At 40.9% G+C, this 12,816-nt stretch overlaps 1 protein-coding gene across 1 annotated transcript; it reads right to left on the bottom strand.

Moving 5' to 3' along the window:
• Positions 1-50: 50 nt before the first annotated feature.
• trpc4apa (transient receptor potential cation channel, subfamily C, member 4 associated protein a) lies at positions 51-12,784 on the bottom strand. Its single transcript, XM_041963005.1, has 18 exons — positions 12,652-12,784; positions 10,053-10,181; positions 9,814-9,930; positions 9,603-9,660; positions 9,404-9,459; positions 9,066-9,194; positions 7,496-7,697; positions 7,212-7,397; positions 6,976-7,118; positions 6,743-6,874; positions 6,589-6,647; positions 6,319-6,504; positions 6,024-6,114; positions 5,801-5,941; positions 5,554-5,665; positions 5,160-5,272; positions 4,796-5,002; positions 51-2,980 (listed from the first exon to the last, which is right to left on the bottom strand). The coding sequence occupies exons 1-18, from the start codon at positions 12,775-12,777 to the stop codon at positions 2,843-2,845; spliced, it is 2,325 nt and encodes a 774-aa protein (XP_041818939.1). The 5' UTR covers positions 12,778-12,784; the 3' UTR covers positions 51-2,842.
• Between the last annotated feature and the right edge of the window lie 32 nt (positions 12,785-12,816).

Raw genomic sequence — 12,816 nt, 5'->3', positions numbered from 1 at the left:
TCTGTGTTTTTTCAGTGTGAATATGTTATAAAGATAGAAATCCCACGAAGAAGGTTCTAAAGAAGAATTTATTATATTATTAATTTGACAAACAGCTGTTAAATAAGGAAAATGAAGTTCAATACCAGTATTAGAGGAGGGATATGAGGATGAAAGTTAGTTACAGAAGTAGTTATAATAGAATGTGAAACTGAAACATGAATCTTTGCTGATTGTTTGATGGCCAAACAGGGCTAGAAAGAGATTAAGACTGAAGTGGGGTTTTTAAAACACAACCATGTGAGATTTTCTGGATTATTCGGTGCTAACGCAAAGGAAAAAAACAAAACAAACATGGACTGTCATTTAAATGAATTAAAGATTTTGATTTTACACCAAGATTATAATCCACTGTCAGCGTCTCGTAAAGGTCACTCTTTTCAACAAACACTAAAGATGCTGTTGAACCTTGTGAGGTGAAGCACAATCATATTTGCTTTTTTTTTAATTCAAAAAGCACATGGTCTGAGTTCTGAACGTGGATTTGGGACTGTTACAAAACATGCCAAACATTACATAAATCTCCAGTTACTCAAGTCAACATATCAGGAACCTAAAATAAAAACCAAATAGTGTTATATTTAACACTGCAGCATGTTCTTGGCCAGGGGGATAACATTTCATCATTTTCTGTACAAACTAATGAATGAAATCTAAGGCCTACTAGGAGCATCACACCACATACAGCATAACTGTTGAGAACCAATTCTCTTGTGCATCATACAGACAGATCACTCTTTGAAATTCAGAACGCAAAGCTACAGAAGTCCGGGTTCAGAGATTGTTTATATAGTTGCTCCAGAAGAGCGCTCACAACATTCATGTTTTCATACTAATAACCTCACTGACTTCCATGGTGGATGACTGGAGTGATAAGAGGGATTTGGATCAATGGTAACACACTATCAGTACGAAGAATGTGACATCACTTCAGATGTACCCTATGTCAAATTACATCATGTTATCAGGAAACCACTGCAATTATCTTGGGCATCCAGCAGAGAAACTGAACTTTAGTGAGAGAGAAGCACTTGTTAAGACTGTTAGGTGTTGTTGCATTAACTTCACTGCAAAGCCCAAAAGATGAACTAGTTCAAAGTATGTGCACACCCATCGAGAGATTTAAGACATGCTGAATGAAAGCTAGAAAAACGGAAACATTTCTGGTTAATCAGCTTTAAAGCAAATAAAAGGCTTTCAAAGTGTAAAGGACGTTTGTGTTTGCATCCCAAGGCGGCATAGCACTAGTTACTCATGGCATCAGGGGCCAACTGTACAAATGCCCTTATACATTCACATGAACATGTATTATGAGTCATGACATGCTGGGAGAAACTGTACACTTGTCATTAGAAGTGGTTTGATCTGTACGGTGTCAGGACAAAATATGAGGTAGCTCATCCATTTGTACTTATCTCTGGTTGGGTCCGTTTAAAGTGAGACACCAAATATCTGTTCAAATCTAAATCTTTCATTTCCACAAAACAGCTGCACATTCAGGCCATGAACGCATCATCAACATAGCCGTGCCCGCTGCTTTATCTAAATATCAAGTGGTGCCATGCAAAGAGAGCCATCATACAGAAAGATTGTCATTCTCAGCTTGAAGTCAAAGATTTTAGGAAATCCCAGAAACCAGAGTTTGTGGTAAGTGGTAAACCTTCAGTCAAATGTTGATGGCGTTGGGAAGAAGGCTAATTCACATAAACTTTGTGTGGACTGGAACAATTAAAGTGGTAGTTTAACACTAGCCCCTGCATAGTTTATTCTCTTCCCAAAGCATCTCTCACAACATGGATGCAAATTCTGTTACAAAATGAAGAAGTTTTTAATCCACAAATGCGTTAACATATAACAAACAATAGAAACAATTTATCTGTGCAATGTTTTATTCTACAGTTTATCCAGAGCTAAAAGCCATTGTTTTTAACAAAGACAAAAGTAATTCAACAAAAATAACCTGGTAAAGAAACAAGTCCCTGGGTGAAGCTTCTGAAGCCGCAATAAAGTGGATGGTTTTATGTGAGAGGAGCCCTGTGCGATTTGTGAAACATATCAGCCGGCCCACAAGCTACCTACATGTGCTGAGTAGAGCCAGAAAGCACCGATCAACAATAGCCACCTACCAAAATAGATCCACAGACAGGCTAAATGAAATTACTTTCATCGCGAAGACCCCTGCAAAAACTCCAATATTACCAGTCTCCCCCACAGGTCAGGCAGTGGAGTGGCATGGAGTCAACAGAGAACGTGTAGATAGTGGGAGAGTGAGGCTGGCGACTCCTGGCAGCCCTGTGACGCACCACTGACCTGCACATCTGGGTGACCATGTAATCTGTGGCCAACGAAGTCCGTGAAAAGAATCTTTTTTTCGTACATATAATTTGTTGAACCATACATATTTTTTCCATAGAATTTTGTATAGGTTATATAAAAGGCTCTATTTGAATTTCACCTAAAGCAAACAACCAATGCAGGTGTCATGTCGAAAGGTCCCTTAATTGTCTTGAACGAAGTGGGCGATCTGGGGCGGGCATACAGGTTTCCCCCTCTTCCCTTAAAGAAGAGGTCTCTAACTTAGTGAGAAGATGATAGCCTCGCAAATTACGTCCCCACACATCTGTGATGTCGGCCTCCATGCGAAGGTACAGACAGCAAACAGGTGAGTCTTTAAATCCAGAATGCAGTCACAAAGCACCTGGATGGCTCAGCTCAGTGGAGTCATCACCAGCTTTAGGTGTCCATGCTCCCTGTGACCCTCTGCCCTGCCCCACCCCAGCACACTGAGTGCACACACTGAAGGTCAATCCTCCAGCAGGTCTCTGTCGAGATCCATGAAGGGCTCATCAATGTAGCTCGCTATGGCACACAGAGAAGTCCTGTCTGAGCCCAGCAGCACTGACACTGTCTCCTTCCAGTAGCTGAAGGGGATACATGAGCTCTGAGAAAGGAAAAAGGAGGATTTAGAACAATAAAACATCTTCATTATCATAGTAGGTGGTAATGGTTACTAGCTGCAATTGGTTAAGTTAGCCTTCTTGTGTAAGGGATAGCTTTGGAGGAATTTTACTAGTTTACATGCTCAGCAGAGAAATCAGTGTATTCCTGGATATCTACTGGATCAGTACTAACCTACATACATATGCATTAAGTTGATAACTTGAGCAGTGGTTAGTACAGTAAACAACATTCTATCAAAGTGATCAACCCTGTGTTTACATGAACCACCTTCTACAGCAGTATAAAATGAAGCTACAAACAATAACGTAATGGTTAGGGTGGTATATAGAAATTTTAGGAAACATTGCTAATGTTGAAGCAGCCATGATTACACAACCCTGACATAACCATACCAAGTTGTTCCTGCTAACACGTTTCCAAACAGTTGCTTATTTACGCATCCAGCAGCTGCGGAACAACGTTAACATTGATCTGAAGTCATGTTTCTGGTCACATGGCGAATGTTTTGGCCAACTAAACTATCTGGCTGTTTCGCTGCTAAATGGTCCACTATGTTTAGCAGTAACTTGTGCATGTGTCACTACAGCATCAGGCTCATCATCGTCATTAATTGACAGCCCTAATCGAATGTATGGATTTTTTTTTTTTTTTTTTACAATTTGAAGGCAAATTCAAACAGTTTATTAGTTGACAGGCCTAATACAAAGTTTGGGAAATGCAAACGTTCTGTGTATTCCTGTCTGCTCTACCTCAAGAAAGGTAAAGAAATTGGGAGAAATAAGGGAAATGTGTTTGAGATTTTGGATTATTTTTGTATCTCAACTGTTTTTTTAACACTTGCTACTGCTTTAAGAAAGGAGTTTTTACAAAATACTTGTGACACTTGTGTTCACTTATCAGCAACGTTTAGCGGCGAGTAAATAATTTTTCTTTGAGCAGTGGACAATGGCCAAGGAACCAAAATCCTTCCTTCAGCTCAAGAGAATTTTCTGGGTTCCTGAAAAATTCCCGCAGTGGAAAGGGTATTTATTACACAAAAGTCAGCACTTTCCCAAACACGCAAGACGAAGTCTCATCTACACAGAACACAACTGCATTTTCAAACTCATCTGTCTGGAAGTTTTCTTCAATGTTTACCAATACTCAGGTCTAAATCAATTCGACAAGTTTATATACCAGCTCCATAACATGTGTCATGTCACTGTGTAGCTAATGTCTATAAACAGCATGTAGATTTAGAATCTTTAGGCAAAGGACAAGATTTTGGTGTGAGAAGCGTTTGGTTTCCATTTGTAGTCCGAGCAGTACTGACCGATCATGTTTGAGTGGGATTTGGGATTTGGATGCATGCAGGTGAACAGTCTGTTGGTTAAGACTTTTTGTTTTGTTTTATTTTTCTGCATTCATATGCACATTTTTTAATAGAGATTAGCTGAAATGTTGTCTGGACCTAAAACTATGTTGCTAATTGAACTGCAAACAATGACTGGCGCACAGGATAGCCACTGGCTAAACCAGGAGCCCTGACACATGGCTGCTGCCGCCCAGAGTCTTCATTGATAGCTGATGGGTTCTGAGACTGTTGGAAAGCAGCACTCAAGCTCTTGTTTTCACAGCATGCACACATGTCAGAATGTTTTGAATATGTGACAGCAAGTTACTGAACGTTAAGAGTAGAAACTGAGAGGGGACTCATCATGCTTCTGACTTGCTGCTTACATGATTGCAGCTGGCTTTGGTGAATTGAAGGTATTTACTGATACTTCAATTGTGTAAAAGAGTGAGAGCTACTCACGTTCTCCAGACAGGTGCTGTCTTTGTCCTTGTTGAGGTAGTGGCGCTGCCAGAAGCGCAGTAGGTTGTGGAAGTTGTTGAGCAGACAGCCTGGGTACTTCTCAGCATACTCCTTCTCCCGCAGGGCGTTGAGGTAGAAGGGCAGTTTAGCCTTTCTTCTGGCCAGCATCAAGATCACCAAACTGGTGTTTAAACAGCTCACATTCTCCTGCAGGAAGAATGGGATGAAGGCAGAAAGAAATGAGACATGAGAAACCATTTTGCATCACAATACACACAGACACAAATAAAAATCAATTACAAAACCGTCCTCGATGTATTTTCATGCACTGTGAGTTGTGACAAAAGTGAAAATGAGACATTACCTGTGTGAGTGTCTGCACGTTGATAATGTTGATCAGCCGGAAGAGGAAGGACAGTCTGTTCTCAACTCTGGCCATGTAGGACAGCAGGCAGCACTCAGAAAGTACCTCCACCACTAGGAAAAAACACACAACATCAAAATTACTGTTTAATGACCTCCTCGAGGAAAAGCACTTCCATTTGTGATGTTGAAACAGGAGAAAAAAGTATGTTTCTATTGCTTGGGTTTGTCAGTGGGAACTTTACTGTGCAAATAGTGTTTGCAGAGTTATCCAGAATGGGAGTGATTGTTGATTTATGACTAGCTATCATGTCAGGACATGAATTCAGTAATTTATCCTTTATCTATTCTGTCTTAAAGTAGTCTATATGTGTACACTTTCCACAACGGTTTACCTTTGACATCTTCAGTTTGGCTCTCAAATCGGTCTAAGGAAAGGACAATGCAGCGCACGAGCATGTTAGAGTCCACTAGAGAACTGTTGATCTGCGTCAGGAAGGTCTGAAACTACAGAAGAGAAATCAAACCATATCATTAGATACGCTTATTCATCCAACACACAAGCTGAGAAATGGTTGGAAACTGTATTCTGTTGGGCCAGGATACGCATCTTTGGAAAGTGTATGAGGTGTACAATTATACCTTCTCTGGAGTGTTGACGTATTTGTTGAATCTTTTGAAGGCATCGATGTTGAACTTCATGAGCTCACCAAGCAGATCAAAGTAGCTCTGTAGGACATCTCGAGATGTACAGCCGCTGTCTATGATGCAGAACAGGATGTGCTGTTGAGGAATGGAAACCAAGTCATCAGCCATTCGTTTAAGAGAAGTCAAAACCAAGGACAGATCTGTGTTGTATTTTTACCTCTAGTAGTCCCCTCTTCAGGAGGAACATTTGGTCTGCATAGGAGGTGGCTCCTCTGAGAAAACTTTCCACTGCCCTCGCCTGCCAGAATCTACATACAGAAACAGAAAGGTTCAGCAAAGCTATAAAAAGGAGAACTAGAAAGAGGAATCTTAAGAAACAATTTTAAAAGAAGGGAGAAGAGAGCCTGGTGCTCTGGTGTGGGGATGTTTGGCTCTTTCAATAAGCCTAAGCCTGTTAAAATATCAACATCTGTATCTCCTGTGTCTTGAACTTTGCCCTACATAATGCTGACCTGAAGGATGAGTCTGGAGGCTCCCTCTTCATGACAGTGAGGATGCGTGTGAGGAGACCCTTCTTCCCATCACACACAAGGCTTCTGTCTGTGTTGACCAGAGCTTCCACCTCAGGGATGTTAGCCTTCATGGATATGGCACTCAGTTCATTCAGCTCCTGGCTATTCAGCAGGAGGTATTTGTTCCTGAAAGACAGGCAAAAGGTTTTAACTTAACATAACTTACAAGAAGAAGTCAGATCCAAGGGAACTGAATTAAGGGTCACTTACTCATGGTGATCACTGAAACTCTGAAGTAGCCGCAGGAACTGGATTTTGAAGGATATTTCCTGCACAATGAGAATAAAAAAAATGTCAGTGGTTGTGTTAAACTTGAAAAAGTTTCATTCAGTTGCTTAGAGCTAGCTTGCAAGGAGTGTCATACTGGACTACAGTCGCAGTTCTCATTCTGGCCATGCACCACATGATTTGAAGCCGTGTATTTCCTCCAGATCAGCTTGTCAAACAGGTTGTTCAGTCCCGGGATGAGACGGAACTCAGCCAGCATCTTATGGACCTGTGCAGTGATCAAAATCCAGGAGTCAGTGAAACACACACTTTATACCTCTGCTTGGGCCCAACACTGCAGTTTGAGGGTAGACATGTGCTGCTAAGTACCTGATTTCTCTGCCGGCCCATAAGAAGGACACATAGCACATAGAGCACTTCCACTTTATACATGATCTCGTGGACGATCTTCATGGACTGAGGCAGTCGATGTCTCAGAGGGCTGGTGGCCAGGGAGCTCTCATCTGATGACTCTGATAGTGAGTAAGAAAAAAATTCATCTAAATCAAAGTTCATAGGATTTAAGCAGTATGAAGAACAAACAGCACAAGTGACAGTTGTCTCACCTGTACTGCTTTGCTCAGCCTCCTCAGTAGCCATCTGCATGAGGGCGTCCAGCACCAGAGCATTGTCCAGCCAGGTGTACCAGTCCTCCAGCTCCTGCAGGAAGTTAGCTCCCGTGGCCTCAGACACCTTCCTAGTGGCCAGCTTACACAGCCGTTCGATGAAGCCAGGGATGTTCAGCAGGGTTACTATTGGAGAAATATTTCATTTACTGACCCATTCTTTTGCAAAGGCACTAAATAAATTGTATAGTCAGTTTGACCTCTGTACTCTGAAAACAACCTACCCTGGTTGACCTCTGCCCGTGAGGGGCTCGCATTGCGTTTCTGCTGGGCATTTTTGGCCAACAGGGTGTGCTTGTCGTCGTTTCCTACATCAGGTTCTGAGATGGTGACAGACAGGATGCGGCAGAAGTTGGCTAGCTGTTGTTGGTCAAAGCTTTGGACCAGACCTGACAGGTTAGGGATGCCCTCTAACTGGATCATCTCCTGAAAAATGCCAACATATGAAATGTGTATGTTGAAATGTAATGTTTAATATTGACAAACAGCATAACAGATAAAAAGTCAGATGTGTCCTGTATTTTTTTGTCACTCCAGTATTGTGGCAATGGTTCATCTTTTTTGCTGAATTACTTCTGACTACTTCTGATTTTTATCTGAAACAATGGCCAATGCTCAGGCCAGGTTACCTGAAGCAAAAGCATTTTCTCAAGATGTCTTCCGTACACCCAGTACATAATCCATGCAAGGTATGTCTATGCATAGATTAGCTTCTCTAGCTAACTAGCTACTAATACATACAGGGAAAGCAAAGCCACAGAGGAGAACGTGTGTGTTTTTACACTCAATTTTCATTGCTACAGAAAGACATTTTCAAAACAAGAACATGTCTCTGCTAGTTCAGTCAGTTATCATTTGCATTAAGCTAGCTGTTGTAAAACCATTGCAAATAATGCAGGCATGCTGGAAACAGCAGTAATCGGCCAGTGTTGTGCCCTAAACATTCCTACTGACATTCTGACACTTCCTGATATATAGCAGGGAGGTGGTTTGCACTGCAAAACCTTTGCTAAATCACAAAGAAAAAGAGATGGGGGATAAGCTTTCATCAAATTACCCCTGGTTGTCTTCATCAATTAACTCTACCAAGCTCACAAATATCAAGGAGAGACCACACAGCAGCCCAATTTTTAAAATCTACATGAATCTCTGCATACAGTACAGCTACTTGAGTTTGTTATAGATAATAAGGTCATTGTAATTTTTAAAGAGGTACAAGTTATAAGTGGACTGTCTACAAAGTCTCCACATGTCAGCACTATTTAGAAGATTTAGTCACACACAAATAGCGTGTCTGGTTCAAGAAACTGTAAAAAGAAAGCAAATAGACCACAATGTTTGCAAAACAATCATGTAAATTATCATTTATTTTGCAGAGCTAAGAAAAGATAGTGGAGTCTTTTAAAATGTTGAAGAATATCAAGCTGAGTGCAGCATGCTTCTAAAATTAATGGATGGGACATTAGGGTTTTAGCAGTTCAGCCAGGCTCAGTCATTCTGGCATTAGAGGTATCTGTGCATGGACAACAGAGCTAGCCAATAACAATACAAATTATCTGCAAAAGCTGTTTTATTATTTATAGAGAGAGTGGGTTTAAATTGTCTTTTAATTAAGGGTTAATAATTACTTTGATTTCAAGGAAACGGGCACATAAAAATGTAACTTTTTAATATCACTGGCTTGCCAAATGTGTCACCGCATAAATCACAAACTGACTTCACAGCCCTTTTATGTCTGGAGCCAACAGAGCCAACACGCTCATGCTGAGGATTTGATACAAGTACAACTCTGACCTTTTTGACTCCGAGAATATCTTCAATAAGGGTAGCAGTCTGTAGGAAGGTCTTCTTGTTTGTCATCAGGGTGAAGAGAAACAGAACAAAGTCATCCCTCGCTGCCAGACTCTTTGTGACTCCCTCCGTCTGCATTTTGAATAAAGAACATGCACGTTAATTAAATCAAGCCTAAACCTGTCTGTAAACATGATCCTGTTTTGACACAATAGAGCAGCACAAACCAACTGCAAGGAAAAATACTTCTAGTTACACACAGTACATGTGCTCAACTGAAGCAAGGTATGGCCCACCTCTGACATTTCTCTGGTACGTAGAAAATGTAATAGGATACTTACACATATACAACAGTTGTAGAGAACACTAAGGCAGTCCTTGACCAAGTCATCATTCACTGTTGGAACAGAAACAGCAACAGATGTACCTCTAATTGCTAGACGGTTTCATGAAATTAAAATCAATTACCATCATGTAAAAAAGAGTTAACTTCCCAATAAAAGCTGACATATGCACACATGTGGTGTCAGTCCTACTTACTTTTGGGTTTTTTCTTCTGCATAGTTAACGTGGGTCTCATCAAGATCTCCACAAGCAGCTGCAGGAAAACAGGAAAATGAGCTTTCAGTGCTGTAAGCCAACACAGTATGAGTTCTACAACACATGCCAGCTGATTCTCCAGAGGTAACAAGTTTCAGCGTCCCTGAGTCCAACAACCACACAGCATCAAGACTTGGAATGTCAAACTTACATCGACTCCACCAAAGAGGTCAAAGGTGTACGTGTTGGGGAAGGTGGATTCCTGAGCGGTCTTCCTGTCCTCTGTGACAAAAGACATGGCCTCCATGGAGAGCTGGGATGATAATACCTGACAAAAACCCATTGTCCACATGTAATTTACATCACCGAGGCTCCAAAGTGAAACAACAAGTGGGTAAAACCAGGAATTCCACAGCCTCAATGTTGGACAGACTAGCATGGTGTGGTTACCTTAAGAAAGCTATGGGCATGGGAGAGGTCACTGTTGGGATGGCTGCTCTCGTAGAGCTTCTGCAGCAGAGTAGGGATGCCATGCCACTTGGCCCGTTTATCTCTCTCCTGTAGCAGGCCCCCCGGGAGCTGCAACACATAAAAACACAGGCAACCTTAAATAGGGATATATATATATATATATATATATATATATATATATATATATATATATATATATATATATATATATATATATATATATATATATATATAAAAACACATGAAAATGTATGGTTATTTACATCAGTGCTTCAAGGAGGTTTAAAAAGTTCTATTTTCACTGTACCAGTGGATGTCAGGATTCAGTCTTGTTTCAAATTTATTTTGGCTTTATCCGCATGATTCATACAGAGAAAAGCACAGCGTGTGCAAAGTTTTAAAAAAAAGTTGCATATGCACTCTAAATTAATAATACACATATTTAATATGAAAACCACCAGTCTCATCTTCCTTCACAGCAAATGCGTACAATTTTGAGCACAAACAAAACGCCCCACAGACTAGGAACATGGTAAATCTTCTTAAATGATATCAGTGTTGAGCCACTCCTCAGGTCATATAGCAGACTACTGCAACAAGGAAAACAGAAAATGAAGGCAACTTAAGCATGTTTTCATTTTATCCCTCTAACAGCCAAGACTTTAGGGAAAGAGAGTCCTGGCCTGGTTTACAAAGCAGGGCCATGAGGTGCAGCAGAATCTGAAAGTTGAAACCCTTTAAAGAATACAAGGTTGTGACAGCAGTGTGATTTTAGACATATGTGTGGAACATGACATGATAATTCCTCACAGTGCATGGCTCTAAGTAGAAACAGAATATAAACAGCTGAGATCTTGTGACTCTTATAACAAATAAGGGCATCTTTCTGCAAAAGGGAAGCTTTTCTTGTAAAATGTGGACATTATTTCCTCTAGACAGGTGATCAGTGTGATAAATGCAAACAAGCCCAATTCTCCTATTGCAATTCAACACACACAAACAAGTGGCTTTTAAGGGCCTCTAAAGCCTGAAAATCTGTATCATCAAAACAAGAAACTCACAGATCTCACGATACAGTAACTCTTGTCTTCCGAGACACTGAATAATCATACACTGATACTCCATAGCTTGGGGATCAGAGGGAAACTGCCTCAAAAACAAACCAAAAAAGGACCATTTAAAATCCATTTATTTTAAAAATATTTTAAAAATGCAATGCTGACAATCACCGTAGCCCAGTGAGCACAAAAACTGATTCCATAGTTTAAACTTCTCACTTGATGACAGAGTAACTGTTTATTTTTGTGTCCACTACCCAGGTTCGTCATGCACATCTGTATTTCATACTTAAACGAAATGCTGTGTAAAGAAGCAAACTGTGTTGCACAGAGGACGTAGCTTTCTTAAAGGAATGTTTCTGAGCTCTAAAAGCAGCTTTTGGCATCCTTTGACAATTAACTCCCTTCACAGAGCCCAAAAAGAACTGACTAAATAATAGTGTATTTGGCATGGTGCTCAAAATATGGCAGCTGTATCGACACTCGTCAAATACCACAGTTTCAAGGTGATCAGGGATATATTTTCAGATCTGCTTTCTGAGGTGGTCTGCTACAGCCAGCATTTCATTTCAGCACGGAGGCGCACTGCGTTGAAAAATGCATGTCAGCAAAAAATAAAAGCCACGACACTAACTGCACAATTTCAATAGTTTAATCAGATTCGCAATTAAAGGGCTTAAATCTCAACTGTGAGAGGAACAAAGCAAAATGGATATGCAGTGACGGAATTTCAAATGTCTGGATAAGACTGGCGTTCATATGACCAAAAACCTTCAAAACCGTAGACGCAAACTAGCGTTAAGTTACGTCAAAACTAACCGAACAAATATGTGATCCGAAGTTACAATTACCATTTTTGTGTCTTCTAACGTTAGAATACACAAACATCTTACAAACGTTTACTTGTTCAAACAGCTGTTGCGGCGTATCCATTTATGGAAACGATATTTATTGTGGTTAGTGTGACGTTACGTAATCACCTGAGCTGTTCAGCTGGCTTAGCTAGCTAGCTGACGTTACCTCGTCTGCTCACCTTAGAAATTGCTACTGCCGCTGATTAACGCTTCAGATATTGAACGACAGGCTCTCTAGTAACACTGACACCCCAATACCTGATTAAAACCAACAACGCTCCGTCAAACTTTCAGTTCAAAGCGTTTTTATATAGTAATTAGCCTGGCCTACAGTGCTAAGCTAACGAGGAGCTAACAACAAAAGAGCCACTTGAAGCGGAGCTTGCTTCGTACACTTTTTGTACTGCTAGCGTTATTTTCCTTGTCAGCGAGCAAATATTGTTATCCAGAACACAACGGCGTAAAAGCGTAGGGCCTGCGCATTAAAAATACCCCGTAATGTTGCAGCTAGCTGCAAAGCCAAAGCTGACAGGGGCGACTACATCTCCAATCAAGTCTCCAGGACAACGTCTTCATTTTCAGTCTGCATTCCAACCGCAAGTCCCTGGTCCCGGTCGACCAACATTCGGATGTCTTTATCGTCTAAACATGCACCGTTTCTCTTACCTGCGTCCCTCGACTGAAACCTTGACCAGTAATTTTACTGGCCGTGAACTTTGTGATGATATTGCTGTTGCAATTTCTTCGTTTTCCTCCAGCACAGGGGGACTCGGACCCCAGAAGCGTCGCCATTATTTCTTCTTCCTGAACTGGACTGTTGGGGCAGGAAGT

Source organism: Chelmon rostratus, chromosome 2 (assembly GCF_017976325.1).
Source record: "Chelmon rostratus isolate fCheRos1 chromosome 2, fCheRos1.pri, whole genome shotgun sequence".
Classification (NCBI taxonomy): domain Eukaryota; kingdom Metazoa; phylum Chordata; class Actinopteri; order Chaetodontiformes; family Chaetodontidae; genus Chelmon; species Chelmon rostratus.
The sequence above is the reverse complement of the archived record's forward strand: the minus strand, read 5'-3'. Positions and strand labels throughout refer to the sequence as shown.

Excerpts from the sequence above, each read along its gene's own strand:
- trpc4apa (XM_041963005.1), bottom strand. The coding sequence starts at position 12,777 with ATGGCGACGCTTCTGGGGTCCGAGTCCCCCTGTGCTGGAGGAAAACGA. Across the intron at positions 7,698-9,065 it reads ATATTCTCGGAGTCAAAAAG|GAGATGATCCAGTTAGAGGG; the intron begins GTCAGAGTTGTA and ends GGCATTTTTCAG. Across the intron at positions 6,875-6,975 it reads TGGGCCGGCAGAGAAATCAG|GTCCATAAGATGCTGGCTGA; the intron begins GTACTTAGCAGC and ends ATCACTGCACAG.